Source organism: Anopheles merus, chromosome 2L (genome assembly GCF_017562075.2).
Source record: "Anopheles merus strain MAF chromosome 2L, AmerM5.1, whole genome shotgun sequence".
In the NCBI taxonomy this organism is placed as follows: domain Eukaryota; kingdom Metazoa; phylum Arthropoda; class Insecta; order Diptera; family Culicidae; genus Anopheles; species Anopheles merus.
The window spans coordinates 21,258,498-21,278,909 of NC_054083.1; the positions used below are offsets into that span (position 1 = coordinate 21,258,498).

The 20,412-nt window shown below is 53.6% G+C and overlaps 2 protein-coding genes across 11 annotated transcripts in view; one reads left to right on the forward strand and one right to left on the reverse strand.

The window, feature by feature from the left end:
* LOC121591583 (obscurin) overlaps positions 1–9,038 on the forward strand; it is a 65,696-nt gene extending 56,658 nt beyond the window's left edge. For all 8 annotated transcript variants that reach the window (XM_041912278.1, XM_041912279.1, XM_041912280.1 and 5 more), the window contains 11 exons: positions 50–548; positions 620–723; positions 805–1,267; positions 1,342–1,481; positions 1,556–2,735; positions 2,804–4,016; positions 4,621–6,042; positions 6,121–7,552; positions 7,642–7,867; positions 7,936–8,041; positions 8,117–9,038. In XM_041912278.1, the coding sequence (XP_041768212.1) occupies positions 50–548; positions 620–723; positions 805–1,267; positions 1,342–1,481; positions 1,556–2,735; positions 2,804–4,016; positions 4,621–6,042; positions 6,121–7,552; positions 7,642–7,867; positions 7,936–8,041; positions 8,117–8,254 (6,923 nt within the window). In that variant the 3' untranslated portion in view covers positions 8,255–9,038. The remainder of the gene's footprint in view (positions 1–49; positions 549–619; positions 724–804; positions 1,268–1,341; positions 1,482–1,555; positions 2,736–2,803; positions 4,017–4,620; positions 6,043–6,120; positions 7,553–7,641; positions 7,868–7,935; positions 8,042–8,116) is intronic.
* Positions 9,039–9,194: 156 nt separating this feature from the next.
* Positions 9,195–19,373, reverse strand: LOC121591585 (protein KIAA0100). 3 transcript variants are annotated; one of them, XR_006004547.1, is made up of 8 exons: positions 19,013–19,373; positions 16,179–18,909; positions 15,960–16,103; positions 11,545–15,669; positions 11,371–11,472; positions 11,235–11,249; positions 9,813–10,960; positions 9,195–9,701 (listed from the first exon to the last, which is right to left on the reverse strand). XR_006004547.1 is itself a non-coding variant. In XM_041912285.1 (7 exons), the coding sequence occupies exons 1-7, from the start codon at positions 19,069–19,071 to the stop codon at positions 10,910–10,912; spliced, it is 7,227 nt and encodes a 2,408-aa protein (XP_041768219.1). In that variant the 5' UTR covers positions 19,072–19,373; the 3' UTR covers positions 9,195–10,909. The 3 variants fall into 3 exon arrangements, 2 of the variants coding, with proteins under 2 accessions (XP_041768219.1, XP_041768221.1); XM_041912285.1 differs by having other exon boundaries at positions 9,195–10,960; XM_041912287.1 differs by lacking the exon at positions 11,235–11,249 and having other exon boundaries at positions 9,195–10,960; positions 19,013–19,372.
* Positions 19,374–20,412: the final 1,039 nt, after the last annotated feature.

Here is a 20,412-nt window from a genome sequence, read left to right on the forward strand (position 1 = left end):
TTATCGCAAGGCGATGTTTAAAATGAATTTTTATAACTCTTGTCCGCAGCTTGCAAGGAATATCGCCGTCCGAAGTTCATGAAGGGACTGCAGAACATCTCCGTGCACAAGAATGAACCGGTAACGCTGTCCGTAACGCTTACCTCGGACCCGGAGCCGGAGATCACCTGGTTGCAGAACGGCAACGAGGTGACGGCGGACGACTACATCGTGCTGAAGACGGAGATCAAGGAGCTGGAGTACAACCTGAAGGAGATCACGTACACGCTGCACATTGATCAGGCCCGGCACTACGACACCGGCGACTACACCTTCCAGGCGAAGAACAAGTACGACGTGAGCGAATCGAACGGCCGGCTGGATGTGCTGCTGAAGCCGGAGATTGAGAACTTCCGCGATACGACGGTGCTGCCGTTTACGCAGGGCGTCTTCCAGGTGCTGGTGAAGGCTAACCCCAAGCCGAAGGTCACCTGGACGAAGGATGGACTGAACCTGTGCAACAACGATAACTGTGACGTGATTGCGGACATTGAGAAGGAAGTCTACACGTAAGTCGTTCGTTATGGAGTGTTTGAGTAATTGGAGAAGATTTTACAGGATTACTAATTTCCTCTTACAGGTTGGTGATTGAATCATGTGCTCTGGCCGAGCACGGTACCTACACGCTGACGGCTTCTAACGCTCAGGGCGAAACGGTCGCCACCGCTAACCTCAACGTGCACAGTAAGTCATCACACTCGTCCATAGGTCATTCAATCCAGTTTTACTAATACTAAATGGACCCAATCTCCCTCCACATTGTAGCCGAGAAGCCCAAGTTCACCAAGGAACCGGACAGTCTTACCGTGCACGATTGGGCCGACGTCTACAACAAGGTGGTGGTGCAGGGCGTACCACGCCCGGCTATCCAGTGGCTGCACAACGGTACCCCGCTCGACACGCAGGAGATCGACGAGGAGTCGCAGGAGCCGAAGATCAAGATCGTCACGTCGGGCGACACGGAGGTGACCAGCGAATTGTTCATCACGCACTTCGGACCGGAGCTGCAGGGTGAATACTCCTGCCTGGCGACGAGCATCGGCGGCGAATCCGAGGCCAAGTTTAACATCCAGGTCAAGAACGAGCAGCCCGTGTTCGGTAAGGGGCTGGAGCGTTCGCTCGACCTGGAGGAGGACGACCGTTTGGAGCTGCGCTGCATCGTCGACGGCAGTCCGCTGCCAAAGATGACCTGGTACAAGGACTCCAATGAAATCAAGGCCGACGATCAGTAAGTATCAATGCTGTTTTGTTGATAGTGAAAGTTATAGATGTTAAATGCTATCCCGTGTTTCGTTGTTTCAGTGTTAAGATCACATATGGACATGACGGCATCTGCCGCCTGGTGATCGATAACGTTCTCCCAGGAGACAGCGGTTGCTACAAGCTGGTGCTGTCGAACAAGAGTGGTGATGTGACCACGCAGTGCGGTGTTGCTATCACTCGTGAGTATCATCAGCGCGACAAACCCTCACCGTAAGCGACTCTAATTATCTCTGCATGATTTCCCACCCAACAGCAAAGCAAAAGCCGCCGGTGTTTGTGCGCCCGCTGCAGGACCACAAGCTGACCGTGGGCGACACGCTGCACATGGAGGCGGAGATCGCCGGCTTCCCGATGCCGGAGGTTCGCTGGTTCAAGGACGGGCTGCCGCTGCGTCAAATCCGCGGCATCAACTTCATCAACCAGCCGGACGGTTTGGTCGGCTTCATCATCGACCGGGTGACGGCCGAGGACGCCGGCATCTACACGTGCGAGGTGAAGAACAAGAACGGCGAGGCCAAGTCCGCCTCGCTCACGGAGATTGTGCCGAAGGGCAAGAAGCCACAGTTTGTCAGCGAGCTGATGAACGCCAACATTGTGGAGGGTTTCCCGATCAAGCTGACCGTGAAGGTGATTGGCTACCCGCAGCCGGCGGTTAAGTTTACCCACAACGGAACGTTGGTGGCTGGCGATCGGTACAGGATCACCGAGGAAGGCGAGGGTGCCTTTACGCTGGCGCTGGACAAAACGACCGGCACGGACTGTGGCGAGTATCAGGCGATCGCGACGAACGAGCATGGCGAAACGATTAGCGCGGCGACGGTGAACATTCTGCCCACGACCGATCCGTCCCTGCCGGAGGAGCCCCCGAGCTTCCTGGGCGGGCTGCGCGACATCACGGCCGACGAGGGCAAGGAGCTGACGTTCTCGGCCCGCTTCGCCGGCAATCCGGCACCGGAAGTGATCTGGACGAAGGATGGCGAACCGCTGCAGCCGACCGGTCGCGTGTCGGTGACCTGCGACGGCAAGAGCGTCGGGCTGACGATTACGCCCGCTGAGATGTCGGATTCGGGCGAGTACGCTTGTCTGATGGCGAACCCGCTGGGTGAAACGGAAACGCGTGCCGCCGCCATCGTGCGCAAGGTGTTCCAGAAGCCAAACTTCGTGTATCCGTTCTCCGACATGCAGCAGCTGCCGGGGCTGGAGGCTAAGTTCCCGGCCAAGCTGGTCGGTGTGCCTCGCCCGGAGGTGCAGTGGTACAAGAACGAGTCGCCCATCCATCCGGACGATCGGTACAAGATGAAGTACGAGGGCGACTGCGTCTGCCTGTACATCAAGGAGTGCGCCCCGGAGGACACCGGACTGTACTCGTGCACGGCGACGAACCGTGAAGGTAGCAGCACCATCGAGGCGAAGCTGGATGTCGTTACGCGAATGTAAGTTCTTTTTCATCCTATGTGACGTCACAATGCTAACCACGCTTGTTATCCTTGTTCTTTTACAGTGAGAAGCGCGATGAGCCGACGCCACCATCGTTCATGAAGAAGCTCAACGATATGACGCTGCTGGACGGTATGAAGGCGAAGTTGACTGTGTGCGTCGACGGTTTCCCGATGCCCACGGTCGAATGGATCCGCGACGGTCGCCGGCTGGTGCCGAGCGAGAAGTACCGCATCGAGGCGGAGAAGAACGGACTTGCCCGTCTGATCGTGGACGACGTGCAGGAGGAAGATCTCGGCCGGTACAGCTGCAAGGCGGTGAACAACCTGGGCGAGGCTATCTGCCACGCTAACCTGAAGTTCGAACCATCCGACTACCGTCCGCGTCGTCGCTACGTCAAGGGCAAGGGCAAGGATCTGCTCCACACACCACCGTACCCGCTGACGGAGAAGCCGATCATCTCGAAGCTGTCCGACCGGCGGCTGACGCTTTCGTGGCGTCCTTCGATGACGACCGTGCCGCGCTATCCGGTCACTTATCAGCTGGAAATGATCGAACTACCGGACGGCGAGTGGCACACGACCCGCTCAGGCATTCGTGGTTGCTCGTGCGAGGTCCGCAATCTGGAACCGTTCCGCGAGTACAAGTTCCGCATCCGCGTCGAGAATCTGTACGGCGTAAGCGACCCGAGCCCGTACGTGCAGACGTACCGGCAGAAGCTGGAACCGGAACCGCCCGTGTTCTATCCATACCTGGGACCGGGCCGTGACTTCCGCCCTGACACGTCGGCGCACTATCCGCGCGACTTTGACGTGGAGCGTCCGGGGCACCGCCATCAGGCACAGGCGCCCGAGTTTCTGCGCCAGGAGCAGCCGGTCCAGTACGGTACGAAGAATCACAACGTCAGCCTGTTCTGGTTCGTGTACGGCTATCCGAAGCCTACAATGACCTACTACTTCAATGATCAGATCATTGAGGCAGGCGGCCGTTATAGCTTCAGCTACACGCGCAACGGACAGGCGACGCTGTTCATCAACCGTATGACCGATCGGGACGTCGGTGTCTATGAGGCGGTGGCCACGAACGAGCACGGCTCGGTGCGGCAGCGCGTCTGCCTGGAGCTGGGCGAGTATCCGCGGTTCCTGCAGCGCCCGGAGGAGGTGTTCATTATGGGGCGCCGGTCGGGACGCGTCGAGGCGAAGATTACCGGTGTGCCGTTCCCGGATATTAAGTGGTACAAGGACTGGCAGCCGATTCACGAGTCTTCTCGCATCAAGGTAAGGTTACGGAGAGAGATAGCTGTTTAGTGGTGGAAGCTCAAAATCGGAACTATACGTTTCCGATTCCATGTTCGGATTCGATTCCGAAGCCGATTCCCATAATGGAAACCATTCTGATTTGATTCCATTCTGATTTTGGCTTTAGAATCAGGTCCCGAATTGGAATCGACTCCAGAATTGGAATCGACTTCGGAATCACAATCGACTCCGGAATCACAATCGACTGCGGAATCGCAAATGGCTCCGGAATTGAAATCGACTTCAGAATCGTATTTGACTTTTTTATCGGAATCAGTTGTGGAATCGGTTCCGGAGTCGATTTAGATTCAAAATCCAAATAGGCACTGGTATCCAAATCAGTTCTAGAATCGGATTCGACTCAAGAATCGGAATCGATTCCGGATTTGGAATCGACTTCGGTATCAGAATCGACTCCGGAATCGGAATCGGTGTCGATTCGGATTCAAAATTGAATTAGGCTCTGGTATCGGAATCAGTTTCAGAATTAGTTTCGAAATCGGAATCCACTCCAGAATCACTAAAACCGTTGATACAACACAAAACTGAAGCCCCTCCTTTTCCATTCCCTGCTAATCTCCAGATGATCTTCTACGAGCCGGACACGTGTGTACTGCTGCTGACGGACGCGATCAAGAAGGACGAAGGCCTGTACTCGATCAGCGCGCGCAACGCAATCGGCTCGATCAGCTCGTCCGTGACGGTGCACGTGGAGGACAACGAGGAGGACTACGTGTACAATGCGCATCACCGCACGCCGTACGTGCGCGCCCGCAACAAGGTGTACCAGGACTTCTACGATCTGGGCGACGAGATTGGACGTGGCACGCAGGGCATTACGTACCACGCGACGGACCGTTCGAATGGGCGTAACTTTGCCGCCAAGATCATGTACGGCAGCCCCGACCTGCGTCCGTTCATGTTCAACGAGGTGGACATCATGAACATACTAAACCACCGCAAGCTGATCCGGCTGCACGACGCGTACGACATTAACCGGTCGATCACGCTCATCCTGGAGCTGGCATCGGGCGGTGAGCTGGTGCGAGACAATCTGCTCAAGTACGATTACTACACCGAGCGGCAGATCGCGATCTACGTGTACCAGGCGCTGCTCGGGTTGGAGCATATGCACACGCGCGGCATCGCGCACATGGGACTCACCATTAAGGATCTGCTGATTGCGCACCCCGGTAGCGATAATTTGAAGATCTGTGACTTTGGGCTGGCACGGCGCATCGAAGATGACAAGCTGTACACGCTCGACTACGGTATGCCCGAGTTTGTCGCGCCGGAGGTGATCAATCGCTGCGGTGTCGGTCTGGGACAGGATATGTGGTGCGTTGGTATCATCACGTACATTCTGCTCGGTGGCGTTAGCCCGTTCCTGGGTCGTAATGATCGCGAAACGCTGACGCGCGTCAAGGAGGGCAAGTGGACGTTCATCGGCTCGGTGTGGGAGAACATTTCGACTGAGGCGCGTGACTTCATCACCCGCCTGCTAGTGTACGAGGAGAAGCACCGTATGACGATTCGCGACGCTCTGAATCACTCCTGGTTCGATGTGATCTATCGCCGTACGTTCGAAGAGTACCAGATCGGTACGGATCGGCTGCGCAGCTACTACTACCACTATAGGGACTGGTACACGAACGCATCCTGCCGCACCTGGTACCGGCGCCGTCCGTTGATGAGCTGCTTCGACCATCCGTCGCGCATGGTGTACCCGCCGGGCATTATCTTCACGCCCGAGGGCACGCCACCGCCGATGCAGGTGGACGACATCCCGCACAAGCGCAAGAAGTGGGAGGAGTACGTGTCGAAGGACAACCATCCCGACTACGAGACGGCTTCGTTCAAGTCGGAAAGCCACTACCAGTACGGACCGGACACGTATCTGCTCCAGCTGCGTGACACCACCTTCCCGTGCCGACTGCGCGAGTACATGAAGATCGCGAAGCACCGTTCGCCAAGCTTGGTGTCGGATTCGAACTACGATGGCAGTGTAAGTAGAGGGCAGCAGCTTCATGAGAAAACTTGCTTGTCCTAATGGAAGCTTTCCCCTTTCCTTTTATGTTTGCAGCTTCCCATCATTCGAGAGCGTCGCCGCTTTACGGACGTGATGGACGAGGAGATTGACGACGAGCGTCGCAGCCGCATCACGCGCTACGGCACGGACGACAGCATTACGGTGACGCGCCGGCTGCGCAACGAGGTCGGCACGCGCCTTGGCTCGTACGCCGAGGCGGAAGCGCTGATCGAGTGCAAGCGCGAGGGTCAGCCGCCGTTCTTCCGCGAGAAGCCGCAAACGATCGCGATCCGCGAGGGCGAACCGAACCAGATCATCTGCTACGCGGTCGGTGATCCGAAACCGTCGGTCACGTGGTTCCGCAACGACATGGTCATCACCGACACGAACCGCATCAAGGTGCTGGACGATGTGGACGGCCGCTCGGTCATCCAGTTCCATCCGGCCACGCACAACGATGTCGGTGTGTACAAGGCGGTGGCAAGCAATCGCGTCGCAAAGACGGTCGCGCGCTGCCGCGTGGTGATTGCCGTCATTCCGGACGCACCGGATGCGCCAGATGCGGTGGCCGTGAGCGACACGGAGGTGCTGCTGCGCTGGAAGCAACCGCGCAGCGACGGCAACTCGCAGGTCATCTGCTACAGCCTGGAGCAGAAGGAGCACGGCAAGGCGGACTGGGTCGACGTGGCGAGCAATATCGATCACGAGTTCTTCCTGGTGCACGATTTGCGCCCGACCGTGGGCTACCAGTTCCGGCTGGCGGCGTACAATCGTATCGGCTGGAGCGATCGCGGTCTGCCGACCAAGACGATCACGACGCTCGAGCCGGGTGCGCCCAAGATTCAGATTACGCGCGCGATGAAGCATCTGCAGCAGCTGACGGAGTCGGGCCAGCAGGTAGGACCGGAGGAGCGCACGGGCCGGCTGGACTACAGCTACGAGAAGACGCCGCTCAAATGGAGCATCGAGGGCAACTACAACGAGAAGTACACGTTCATGTCGGAGATGGCGCGCGGCCGGTTCTCAATCGTGGTGAAGGGGCTGGAGAAGGCGACGGACAAGATTGTGGTGGCGAAGATCTTCGAGCTGGGCGACGAGCGGTCGGCCGAGGCGGTGGAGCGTGAGTTCGATGTGCTGCGCACGCTGCGCCATGAGCGCATTGGCGCGCTGCTCGCTGCGTTCCGGCCAAAGAACACGTCCATTGCGGCGCTGGTGATGGAGAAGCTGCAGGGCGCCGATGTGCTAACGTACCTGAGCAGCCGCTCGGAGTACAGTGAGCAGATTGTGGCGACGATCGTGAACCAGGTGCTGGATGGGTTGCAGTACCTGCACTGGCGCGGCATCTGCCATCTGGACCTGCAGCCGGACAACATCGTGATGGCGTCGGTGCGCCAGGTCAACATCAAGCTGGTGGACTTCGGATCGGCCCAGTACGTGTCGAAGCTCGGCACGAATGTTACCCGCTCGGGCTGGTTGGACTTTATGCGTAAGTATGCTGTCCAGTAGGATATAAATTGGGTTGCGTTAGGGGAAGCATGCGGCTAATGTACTCTCAATGCTTACCGTTATTCGCAGCACCGGAGGTCCTGAACGATGAGCCGGCGTTGCCACAGACCGACATCTGGACGGTCGGCTGCCTGACGTATCTGTTCCTGTCCGCCACCAGCCCGTTCCGTGGCCAGGATGAGGCGGAAACGCGAGCCAACATTAGCTTCGTGCGCTATCGCTTCGAGAACCTGTTCAAGGAGGTCACCGCGGAAGCAACGCGCTTCCTGATGCTCATCTTCAAGCGTGCACCAAAGTAAGTACACTTTTGCCATAAACATTGCCGAAACAAAGCTAACCTAACAATACGCTCCACTCTTTCAGCAAACGTCCAACGGTCGAGGAGTGCTTCGATCACCGCTGGTTGGTGCACACCGACTTCATGACTAAGAAGCGCGAGAGAGCGATCTTCCCTGGCAACCGTTTGAAGGTACGATGGCTGTTAGCCCCATTTGCCAATAACTTCGCTTGGTACTAATTCATTGCATTTTTATCTTAATTGCAGCAAATTTCCGAAGAATACCATACGATGAAAACGAACGAAGCCACCAAGTCGGAGACGATCTCCAACTTTGGTGGCCAATCCCCGCGCCAGCTGTTGCGTTCCAACAGCATCCAGGAGGAGCTGCTGACCACCTTCTAAAAACAAAATAATCGCGGCTTCATGCTTTTCTCGCTTCCTATCGCGTGTTTCAATGTTCCGTTTTCAGCGTTAGTTATTTGCTTTGTTTTTGCTTCTTCTAGTAGAAAATGTGGCTCGGTTTTTTCCATCTGTTGCTATTTAATGTAAATAGCACTAGAATGCTTGATGCGCCCAGTTTTTCTCGCCTTAATCATTAGGCGTTCAGTACCGCTCGCTGGTGTCAAATTTATTATACCCCATTGAAAAGACCCGAGAAAGAGCTTTATTGGGCGTTTCTTTTCATGTTTGGTTTCGTTTGTTCAGAGTAGCTTTCGAGCTGTCGAGTTTCGGCTTTGCTTATCCCATTTTCTGTCCGCTAGCACTGGTAAATAGTACTTATATAAACGAAGATCAAACGATTTAAAGAAGTAAAGAAAAGAGAGTGAAAAAACATTAGAAAAAATGGTTTTTACACTTAAACCAACAAAAAAAAACCAATGAAACGAGTAAACACAATCATGTTCTTTCTATACAATCGTACGTTTATACAAACACGCGCAGCACACATACACATTTTGCCAGTATGTGGTGCTGCCTGTTTGGAGTTGTTCGGGAGAGCCGCTTATATAAAAAATGGGATTTTGGACCACGCAATCCCCCGGGGGATCTTTTTTTATATGACTTTTTTAACCGCAAACCACCACTGTTATACACACATCCCTAAGAAAAACCGGGGCTTTGTGCTGGTCCGCCCGCCGCTGCAGCGTGTTGCTTTAGTTTAGTTATTTAGGGAAATGTTAGCAAACAAAAAAAGAATAGAAAAGAAGAAAGGGAAAAAATCTGCCGTTTGTGTACTCCCTTCACTGGCAAGGGGGTGGATGTGATGCGCGGGTTTCCGGGTTTTGTACCGTGAAATGCACCACATTTTTCCACCATCGAAAAAACAAACAAACTAAAAAAATAGGGAGGAATACAGAGTGGAACTTATTTATTTGTATATTGTATATTTACTCTATTACGTATTGCTTTAGTGATACACAAAGTGCTACATTTTGCTGCTTCATTTGCAACTCGCGATCATTATAGTGTGGTCAGGGTATCGAATGGAGGGGGGGTTTTCTTTTTATTCATTCACTTCAGCCAATTTATCAGTCATTAGGAGAAGGTAATGTGACCGGTAAAGTGTAACTGGATGTTGGATAAATAAAATTGTTTTTATGTTTCTGTTCAAATAGCAAAATTACATTATGTTTCTTTTTTTTAATTACAAAATGAAAACCGAAATAAGTATAACGGGGTTTTCAGGGGTTCTCATTTTGGGTAGACTTCTTGCTATTGCATTGACTTCCTATAGGATTTGTGCAACAAGTATGCTATAGAGTCCAATTCCCATTACATTACGGAAGTTCATTTCACGCAAGAACGAGTCAATAAAGTGTCCCACGGCTATGAGAACTCCTGACAAAACCTGTAACGAGAAAAGTGAGTGATATATCACACCAGCGAATACATGTTGAATGCAATAGAAACGCCTCAACACCGCAAGGGTAGAGTTTTGGTATATGGTGAAATTTAGTACCTTTTTAACGCCCTAACAACAGTCAAAAACAGTCAGCATACACACCAGTGGACACCTTTGCTGTGATGTTTCGCTAAAAACTGCTAACATATTGCCTGCACAAAATAACCGTTTCTAAACCTAACCTTTCCTATAATAACCACCGCTCCAATCTCACTTTGCTTGTATGCGTTCCAATTCGTATGCACTTCTCACTGCTTCTAATTCCACTTGATATACACGAACGGTAACAAAGCACGATATGGTTTCAACACAGAACCCGCAGAAGCACATTATTTATAGTAGATAATCTTTGTGACATGAGGTAAAAGACAAACGAAAAAACAAAGCGTAAAAACACAATACACTCCTTAAGAAAAATACTCTTTGCATAAATAATACATAAATTGCTGACTCTATAGACTGAAACTCATGGAATCTCTTTCACTCTTAAAACCTACTCTCTGGAAACACACACAGACACAATACAAACATATAAATACGTAGGAAATAAAGATGGGGGGGAGGAATCGAAAAATGCGACAGTCGGGACAGTATATAGCCCCAAAATTGCACACGTGTGTCTTACATTATCATTGCAATGTAAATAAATCTCTTTAAAGGCTAACTGGATAAGCAAAAATAGTTTGCCCTATTTCTATCCTCACTCACGCCTGTTTTTTTGGTCATACCATCATGAACGGTCGGTCATACTTCACACGCTGCTTTTGGGAAGTTTTTAGGAGCAAAAAATCTATGCTTTCTACCTCGATCAAAGACCCAAGCAAAAACCTTTGGATACTGTTTTTAAACTACTTCGTATAGGTAAGAGCATGCGCAGAAGAGTTGATATAACGGGCAAAAACGGGATTGCTTTAGAGGATTGCATTCTTCCAGCTAAAACCTATTTCTGAACTGTAGTTGTAAAAATGGGATTACATGATATTAGAGAATCACTTTACTCTCTCTCGCTCTCTCTCTCTCTAACCTCTAGAAGAAATACCCTGAAATTATTCCATTCTGGATGCGCCTGTGGCTTCCTTTTTTGCCTAATTTAAAGCCCTTTTACGCGTTCCCCATCGTCAGCCAGTCGCAGCCGGTGATGTGTGATGTCGTCCTTAAGACTTGGAGAACTTAAATACACCTTTCCGAAGGCTTTTATTTTCCGGCTGTAAGTATGTGAAAAAGGTTCGTTAAAAATAGCTGTAATCGGGACTTATAATAGGCAAATGCATCAAACGGCAAGCTAATGGAGTAGCAGGTACACTACTTACAAAGCTCAAGCAAAAAAAAACGAACAAAACCGATTAAAATTAAAATAGCATTGCAATTAAAATAATCAATTCTGTTTGACGGTAAAAGACAAGTACTAAAAACTGAATTGAAATAATTTAAAAGGAAAACAGACACATCAACCAAACAACCAATACGCTTCCAATATACCTTATTCCGAGCACGCTGTCGCAATGAACAAGATAAGCAATATTGTTTTTACGGAAGAAACAAATCATATTATTTCAATCGCTCTTCTTTTACGCACGAATCCCGTGCACTAAATACAACCTCGTGAGCTACTTACCGCATGTCGATTGCCGAACAGCATCTTGGCCTTGTCCTCTTCCTGTGGCGATGGTTGCTCGTCAACGAGTGCTTTCTTCAGTTTCAATTTTTGTTTTATTGCCTAAAAAAAGAGATAACGGGTATTGTTTCGAAAAATGGTCCCAAGATGTTGGCCAAGCCTCCGCCCCGTTACCTGCGATAGCAGCACACGCCGACTGTCCGACTTCATCGCGAGCAGCAAATCGAGCCACGTCCACGTCACGTTGTGATACTCGAGCGTCGGTATCAGCAACGCCAGGTCCGTGATGTCCTCAAAGTTTTTCTCCTTATTGCCCTTGTAGCTCACCTTCACCGGCACCTCCGGGATCTTGATGTAAATAAACAGCTTGTTCTTCTCGGCCCGCTCCTTCATCTTCTCCACATCGTCCTGAATACGCACGTAGAAGTTGCTATCCTTGGACGCTTTCTTACCACCACCGGACGAACCCTTCGACCCGCCGGCCGTCGAAACGGAGCTGCTCGAGGAAGCCGACCCAGTGCCGCCGGCAGCAGCGCCAGCAACACCACCATCCCCTCCACTAGCGAGCGAGGCCGAGTTCGTCTTGCGCACACCGCCCCTCGCACCAACCGTGCTCGTACTGGCGACCGATCCACCCCCATCGCCGTCCAGCTCGTCGGCCGCATCCGCCTCGTCCCGGTCGGGGAAGCAGAACTTGAGCATCGTGTTGTAAAACTTCTTCGAAATCTGTATCGTTATCGGCACGACGTTGATCTCAAAGTGTTCCTTCACCGAGATGCCCCCGACCGGGGGCTTCTCGCGGCAAAACACGCGCAGCACGCGCTTGTGCTCGACCGGCATGTCGCGCTGGATCTCGGTCGGGCACAGCACCTCGGTGTAGCTGTCGCGCGGTATCAAGTTGCTGATCCGAATGTACCCCAGCTCGAGCAGATGGTCGACCGAGTCGTCGCTTTTGGAGTTTTTCGTGTAGAGAAAGTTGCTCAGTATCAGATCGGCGATACCGATCTGTCCGTCCGCCTCGGTCAGGCGCCACTGCGCGTACTTGAAGCAGATCTCGTTCGCCCGCACGATAGTGACCGGTTTGTCCTTCCGGAAGGTGGCCAACCGGGTCGAGGCGGACAGTTGCGCCTCATTGTAGCACGACAGCATCATGTCCAGCTCGTCGCTCTTTGTCATCAGCGACTCCTTGCACATCAGGATTTCGTGGTGCACCTCGGCATACTCCGCCCGCAGCTCCTCCGAGTCGCCCTCCTCGAGCCGCGCCTTCGTGATGAAGTGGATGTCCTTCTCGAGCAGCCGGATGCGCGACATCAGGCTGCGGATCTCCGTCTGCAGGTGCTGGATCGGGCGCTTCTGGTCCTCGCTGCTGTACAGTTGTAGCTGGAAGCGCATCCGCGCCAGCTGCTCCAGCGCCTCCTTGCGCTGCGGCTCCACGTACAGCAGCAGATTGTTCACAATGTCCAGGATCATCGCGTACTGCAGCGAGTTGGTGCACACGTCCAGGTCGTGGTGCATCAGCGTGAACGCGTCGACCGGCTCGTCCTGGTTCTCCCACGGGCTCATCGACTCCTCGACCGGCGGTGGCGGCACCTCGCTGATCGTGCCCGGATCGATGCTCGTATCGCCGTAGCTGACGTAGAAGAACTCGCACTTGCACCGGGACACGATACGCTGCAGCTGGATCGGCGGCTTCTGCCCGCTGGTGTAGCTGCTCTCGCCCAGCACACCGACCGTTTCCGACACGACCCCACCGACGCTCTGCCCGCTGCCGACCAGATGCGGCAGATCCGGCAGCTCGCTAATGATTACCGGTGCGTCCCGATCCTTCTCCTGGATGTTGTCCACCGTCAGCCACATGATTTCCGCCATTTCGTGCGAGTCGCCCTCGTTCGCGCTGACCGTCGCGTAGTACTGCATGCACTCGAGCGACCCGACCCAGGTCGTTTTCGACACGATCGTATGGTCGCGCCACACCGGCCGATGGACACGCTGCAGGATCTCCGCCTTGGCCGCGCTCAGTATCACGTACCCGGACGTTTCGCAGCCCTTCAGCAGCACCTGCGAGTTGACGAGCGAGATGGCCCAGTTGTAGTGCAGCACGTCGCCCTCCTGGTACGCCTGCAGGCCCTTCAGCTGCTGCTGGCGCGTCTGGGCCGACTGGTCATCGCTGTACACCAGCGGCTTGTGGTCCGCCTCCTGTATCAGCTGCTGCAGCATCGCCATACTGTCGCTCGACTGCTGCGCCTTTCCTTTCGCGCTAAGATGGCCGCTCGTCGTCCCTGCCACACCGCCACCGCCCTGGTGCAGATCCTGCCCGGTGCTTCTCGATTTAAATGGCGTCCCGAGATCGCTACCGCCCGCCCCGGACGATCCTGCCGAACCGCCGGCGCCGCCACCTCCCCCGGCCGTTCCGCCCTCCTTGCGGAAGCACTTGAGCGCTTCGGTGGCGAGGTTGTTCTTGAGCTTCTGGCTTTTTACCAGCGAATCGAAAAGCGCAAACGCCACGTCCCGGTTATCCTTCGTCCAGGCACCCTTCAGATCGTACACGACCAGCTTGTGCGTCGGCGTGTCCTTTTCCCGCTCGTTGCCATTGGTGGAGAGTAGCGCTTCCCGCCCGTACGACACTCGCGCCACACTCAGGAAATAATACCGGTAGATGTCGCCACTCGCGTTCGAGAGACTTTCCGAGCTCGTGTCGGTGCGCTGCTGCTGCTGCTCGTTGCTGATTTGCGTGGTGCGCAACCAAATCTCCGCATCGTTCAGCTCGCAGTTCATGTACATCACCGACCAGTCGGCACGCGGCCGATGGATCAACCCGTCGTCGATCGGTAGCAGCGTGAGCGTGTGCTCCGAGCTGAACGTGATGCGACCACCGCTCAGCTGGAAGCCCCGGTTCAGTGCGTGCGACATCCAGTAGAAGATCTGAAACCGGTGCAGGCTCATCTGCAGGTTCGCTTTGCGATAGTGCCGGCTGAGCTGCTTCTTTCTCGGGCGCACATTGTTAAACACCGGTCCACGGCGTGTCGGGCGCGTTACGCCGGATAGGATCAGCTTCAAACTCTCGAACCACCGCAGCGTGCTGCCGTACAGCACCAGGTTCGGGATGTCGTAGTCCGACATGGCGTTCTGCTTGATCTCGAACGACACCCATATGTTGAGATGCTGCGAGCGGAACGCACGGAACGAATCGTGCACCTGGTTGCTGCTGTACTCGGGCAGCTTGTCCGGGGCGCACGGCACGACCGCATGGTGGTCGTTCGGGTTCGCCAGACACACCCAGTTCAGCTTAAACGTGAGCTTCAGGTTGGGCAGATGCAGCAACCGGCAATCGTCGTACCGCGACGCCGTTCGTACGTAGATATTCAGATCGCCCTTGAACATGAGCCGCGCGTTCGAGTACATGATGCCGCAGTTGTTCCACGTCAGCTCCATCTCCTCCGTCGTGTTGTACGGGTCGAGCGACGCGTGCAGCAGTATCGTAAACTGCTTTGCTATGATCGACAGCTGCCCGTGCATCAGCAACCGCATCTTGTCCCAGAACGGCAGCGGCGGACTCGGGTCCCGCGACGGGGCCGAAATTTTCTCCATCATCAAGTTGCACTGCGCCATCACCGGCTCCCAGCACGGGCCGAACGCGTACGCCAGATAGTCCAGCTCCCAGTTGAAATCATGATAGAACTTGATCGACGTCATACTGCGCTGCACCGTGTGCGTTCCGAACGGTTCGCCCAGCTCGATCTCAACGTCCCGTTTAGCACGGCGCGGCGGTGCCATCTCTGCCCCGGCCAGTGTCCCGAACAGGTGCATCGCTTTCACGTGAAACATTGGCTGCGGGTAGTCGCGCAACATAAACTTCCACTCGCTGCACCCGATGTTGACGGCGCGCACCCACAGCGTCACGAACTCGATGCCCTCGTCCGGCCAGGGACTTTCCGGGTCGAGCATGCGCAACCATCGGACCGCGTTTTCGCCCCCGTGCAGCGAGGGATCGGCCATGGCCATTATTTCCAGATCGGTCATGATCCAGGCAATGAGCCGGGTGCGGGGCGGGCCCGATTCGGAGATCTTCTTCGACCGCTGGATGTAGATTTCCGAGTTTTTCTTGATCAGGTTCGCGTTCAGCTCTTCGAGCGTGCCGGGAGGAAGCATTAGTCGTTCCGAGCAGAGTTGGGCGATCTTTTGATCGAACAGCTCCTTCCGCTTGACGCTCTCGTGGTACTCGTCCAGGAGGAGGACATAATTGTCGCGCAGCTTCACCTCGAACGGATCGTCACTCATCTCCAGCAAAAACTCTTTTATCTGCAAACAATCAAAGGTTATTTTAGTATGAAATGATAGTTTTATGCAATTAATATTTCAATTAAAATAATAGATTAAAATAATAATTTTAAAATTAAAATAATAATAAAAAAATCAAAAAATTATAATAAAAATCAAATTAATAAGATAAATAAATAAAATAAATTGAAATTTGAATAAATAAAAAATAACCAACTAATAAATCATTGAAATTCCTTAATGGTGACTCACACGAGTCAGTGCTTATCTATGCGCAGTTCTTATCTATCTCCTCCATCAATCGACCATACCTGTATTATCATATCGCTCGGCAAAGGGCTGTAGATAGTGAATGGTTTTTTCTTATAGTTGTGCACCACCTTCAGCCACTTATAAATCGAAACGAACTCATTCACTATTGCTCCATAGAAATCGTGCTCGTACGGGAAGATGACCTTCAAAAAAGGGAAAAATAAATTAACGCACCCGTCCAACACAAAAGAAACTCCTTCACCCATCCCATTGCATACCTTAACACCGCCAATTGTGGTCGCCCAGACACGGTTCGAGTCTAGCTGGAAGTGCTCATAGTTCTGCCGCTCCTGGCAGAGCAGCTCAACCCGCTCGAGCGATTCCAGCACCATGTCCTTGAACGTGAATATGTGCTGATCGTCGATCTTGATGACAATGTTCTCGATCGACAGCATCCACTGGCCCCTCCGGTGGATGAGCGCATTCTCCCCGAACACCTGCATGGAGTGTCGCTCGCTTATCTTGATGCCCACCTCCACGCTGCCCTCCGCGTACACCTCCAGGATCATCTTGCGCAGGTACGACCTTCGCCCGCCGCCTACCTGCTCCGGTTCATTCGGTTCCATCGACCCACCACTACCGGCCGGCAGTTCCTGCGATGGTTCGCAATGTGCTGGGTCTGTTTTCAGCAGCTCCCTCAGCTGCCGCATCTCCTGCAGCAGCGTCACGATGTGCATGTGCAGGTTCGTGTTCCACATCACGATCGCATCTTCCAGCAGCCAAACGTCCACCTTCGGCGCACCCTCCACATCCACGTACTCCACCCGCACACCCTTCACGTTCGCGAACACATTCTGCAGCTCGGCCGACCCGTACTCGCACCCCGTGATGTGCCGGAAGTCCAGAATCTCCATCTGGAACCGGTCGAAGCGTACAAAGTGTTTCTGGGCCGATTTGCCCACCGTCAGCTCATTCAGATTGGCCAGCATGCAGGTGTCGTGCTGGTTGAAGAAGAAGCCCGATATGTCCGTCACGCGCGCATTGATCAGCAAATCGAGCGTGGCGAACGATCCGCGCCGCTCCCTGCCCGCCGCCGCCAGTGGCGTGTGGTGATGGTCCCGGGCGGCTGCCGGCTGCTTGGCACTCGCGCTCGACGAGCGGTACTGCTCCAGGCAGCGCTTGGCGTTCACCAGATAGTCGGCCAGCGTTGGGCTGTACTCCACCCGGAACGTGTGGATGGAAAAGTCCAGCTTGGTCGTGTCGCCGTAGCTGCTCAGCTTGATCAGGCTCATCGCCACGTAGAACGGGCTGCCCCGTATGTGGCCCTTCTTGAGGCTTTGCGCATTCTCCCGGTGCGATACGTTCGAGCTGAGCGACCACCAGACCGACTCGATCAGCAGCTCAGCGCTCCAGTGGCGCCGGTCGAGCAGCAAGTGCAGCAGACGATTCCCGTACGGCTGGCTGCGCTTTTCCGCAAACTGTTCCAGCAGCAGCTTCGCGTGGTTGCAACACATCGACGATACCTGCGCCGGCCCGAACCGAAACACGGTCGTTACGTCCCACAGCTCGGCACAACCCTTCACGACAATGCGCCTCAAAAAGTCCTCCAGCAGCTTCGAACCACCGGCCGCGTTGCGTGTGCGGCGCGTGCGACACTGGGCGGCCACCAGCCCGGGCAGCTTCAGGGTGGCCGAGTTCAGCTGCTTCCGGCTGCCGGCCCGTTCGCCCGTGAAGAAGTTCTTGCTGATCCACCCGTAAATCTCGCGATGGTTGTAGATCAGCACGAACGAGGACAGCTTCGAGTAGATGTTCACCAGGCTGCCCTCCAGCTTCGCGTCCACGCTGAACTGCTGCAGAAACAGCAGCTTCTCGTGCAGCGTGTCGATCTCGAGCTGCTGCAGCTGCATCCCCACGTACACCAGCGGCAGCTGATGCTCGCCGGGGAGGGGGCCGCTCGGCGGGGTGCTAAACTTGCTCGACACCGCAAACTTTTGCAGCGTGGCGGAGAAATCGTTCGACGAGTTCTCGCGCACCGCACTGATGGTGGTGTTTTCGATCTTGATGAAAAAGTTTTTCGGCACGATCGGTGCAAACCGCTGATACCACTCGTGCAGGGAGAACTCTTCCCCCTGCCCCGCTTCGAACGGATGATCGGCCGGTTCGTGGTCCGGGTCGGCGGTTCCGTGCTGGCGCTGGTACAGCTGCTGCCGGCGCTTCTGCGCCTGGGTGTCCTTGATGAACTCGTACAGCCCACCGTGCAGGATCACCTTCGTCGTGGTCATCGCGAGGCTAAGCTTCTCAAGCGACATTGGCGTATCGACCACCAGCACCCCGTCCAGCGCAATGCCGAAGCACAGCTCGGCCAGGCAGGGCTGCGGCAGGTCGGATATTTTGCGCGACCGCTCCAGCCGCTTCGGGGTGGAAATACAGTGCCGCAGCACCTTCGCCTGCGCGTCGCTGAGCGAGGCGGACACGAGCAGCGACTTGGTGCTGTGCACCAAGCTGCCGTCCAGATGCAGCTCCTTGGCCGTGGCGTGCAGCAGCCAGCCCGGCTCCTGGGCACTGTTTAGCAGGGCCACCGACACGTTGTGTATGTGCACCGCCATGAACTGGGCAAAGATGAGAAGATTGGGCGGCACTTTCTTCTCCCGAAAATCAAGCGGTTTGCGCTGGGAGTCCGCTGCCGCTTTCGGCTGACCGAACCCGCCCCACTCGCTCCCAGCCCCGGGTCCGGTGGGGCTACCGGAGGGTGTAGGGCTGCCGCTGCCACCCGCCGGCCCCTTGTTGACGTCCTTGTTGATGCGCACGTCGCGCACATTGATGGACAGCAACTTCGACACGTCGGAATTGACGAAGCTGCTCTGCACGCTCAGCTCAACGATTTGCACCGAGAAGCCGTTCTTGGACACGGTGATGTCGCGCACCGAGAAGGGTAAGCTGAACCGACCGATGTTGATCTCGGCGTTGTACACCTTTTTCATCACGAAGCCAATCAGTTTTGGTATCAGCCTGGAAAAAGAGGAACCACATAAGTTGCGCACACACACAAATTCCATTCGATTCATTGGGATGGGCTTGACCTTCGAGGTGCCGTACATCCGCTTCAACTTACCATGTTAACACTAGATAAATGACCAAAGTGAAGATTATCGTATAAACAAAGTTGATCATGGTGCTGCACCATTGCCCTCACCCTCCGGGGTGAGACGCACAAGCACTAAATAGTGAACGGATTAATTAACTTTTTCCCTTTCCCCGTAGCGGAGGAGGATTGTTTTCCTCCTATCGATACGCTGAGCAACTGTTTGACAGAAGTGATGTGTTTTTTTTTGTTCCTCGTCGTCTTCTTCCCAAATGTCACTTCTTCGATGGGCCATTCCCGTACACGCACGTACACAGCTGTGTATCGTAGCATAGCCAACTGCAGCATAGATCAGCTGTTTTCATGCATGTGCCGGCTGCTGGCCGAAAGTGAGCAAAAGAGAGAAAGAGAAGAAAAATGTTAAGAAGCAAACACAACAATGCGCTGATGCAGGGTTCGTTTCTTATCCATCAGATCTAATGTGAAGTCCCCTGTGTAAGAAACTATCCATGTTTTTTATTATTTTATATCAAAGTAGAGAGCGTTTTTGAATATTTAAACGTGTAAAGGATACTGCAATTGATAGTTGAAAAATAAATGAACAAATAAAATTTTACCAAAACCAAGTGCAAACTCGTATGCTCGATTATCCGGCATAAAACCTCCGGATAATCGAATCAGCGCTGTCACAGTGTTGATTAGTGATGTGCTCTCCAGAGTATGCCCACGACTCCGATCCGACTCCGACTATTATTAGTCCGATTTCGACTCCGGCAAAATGGAACCGGATTATATCCGCCCGGAGTCGGAGTCGTCCAGAGTCGTCCGGAGTCGTTCGGAGTCATTCAAAGTCGGAGACTTTCGGAGTCTTTCGGAGTAGTAGTTCGGAGTAGTTCGGAGTCGTTCAGAGTCGTCTGAGTCGTCTGGAGTTGTCAGGAATCGGCCAGAATCAATCGGAGTCGGGGTCTTCGGAGTCGTTTAGAGTCGACCGGAGTCGACAGGAATCAGAGTTGGTCGGAACCAACAGAAGCAGTGTGCTTTAATATGCTTGTGATCAGACATTTCCTATCATTGTGTTTTTTTTGTCACTTTGCGCGTGCACTTCATATACAGGTGTCCCCCAAGATACGACTGTATTTGGGACCGAAAAAAAGTCCCAACGCAAGGCGTAAGTCGAAAATGTCGTATGTCGAATATCTGTCAATGTAAAATTTATAACCGAAGTTGAAGAGTCGAAATCTATTATATCGTGTTTTTTATTTGAAATAATGTTCGATAATGTATAAATTTCACACAAAAAGTCGTTTACACAATATAGATATTCAATATCGGGTAGTTGTGGAATCTTTGGAAATTTGTGTGTAACGGTTATCAGCTCAGAAATTCAAAAATATACATCAATTTCTGCTCGATGACAACTTTTCACTGTC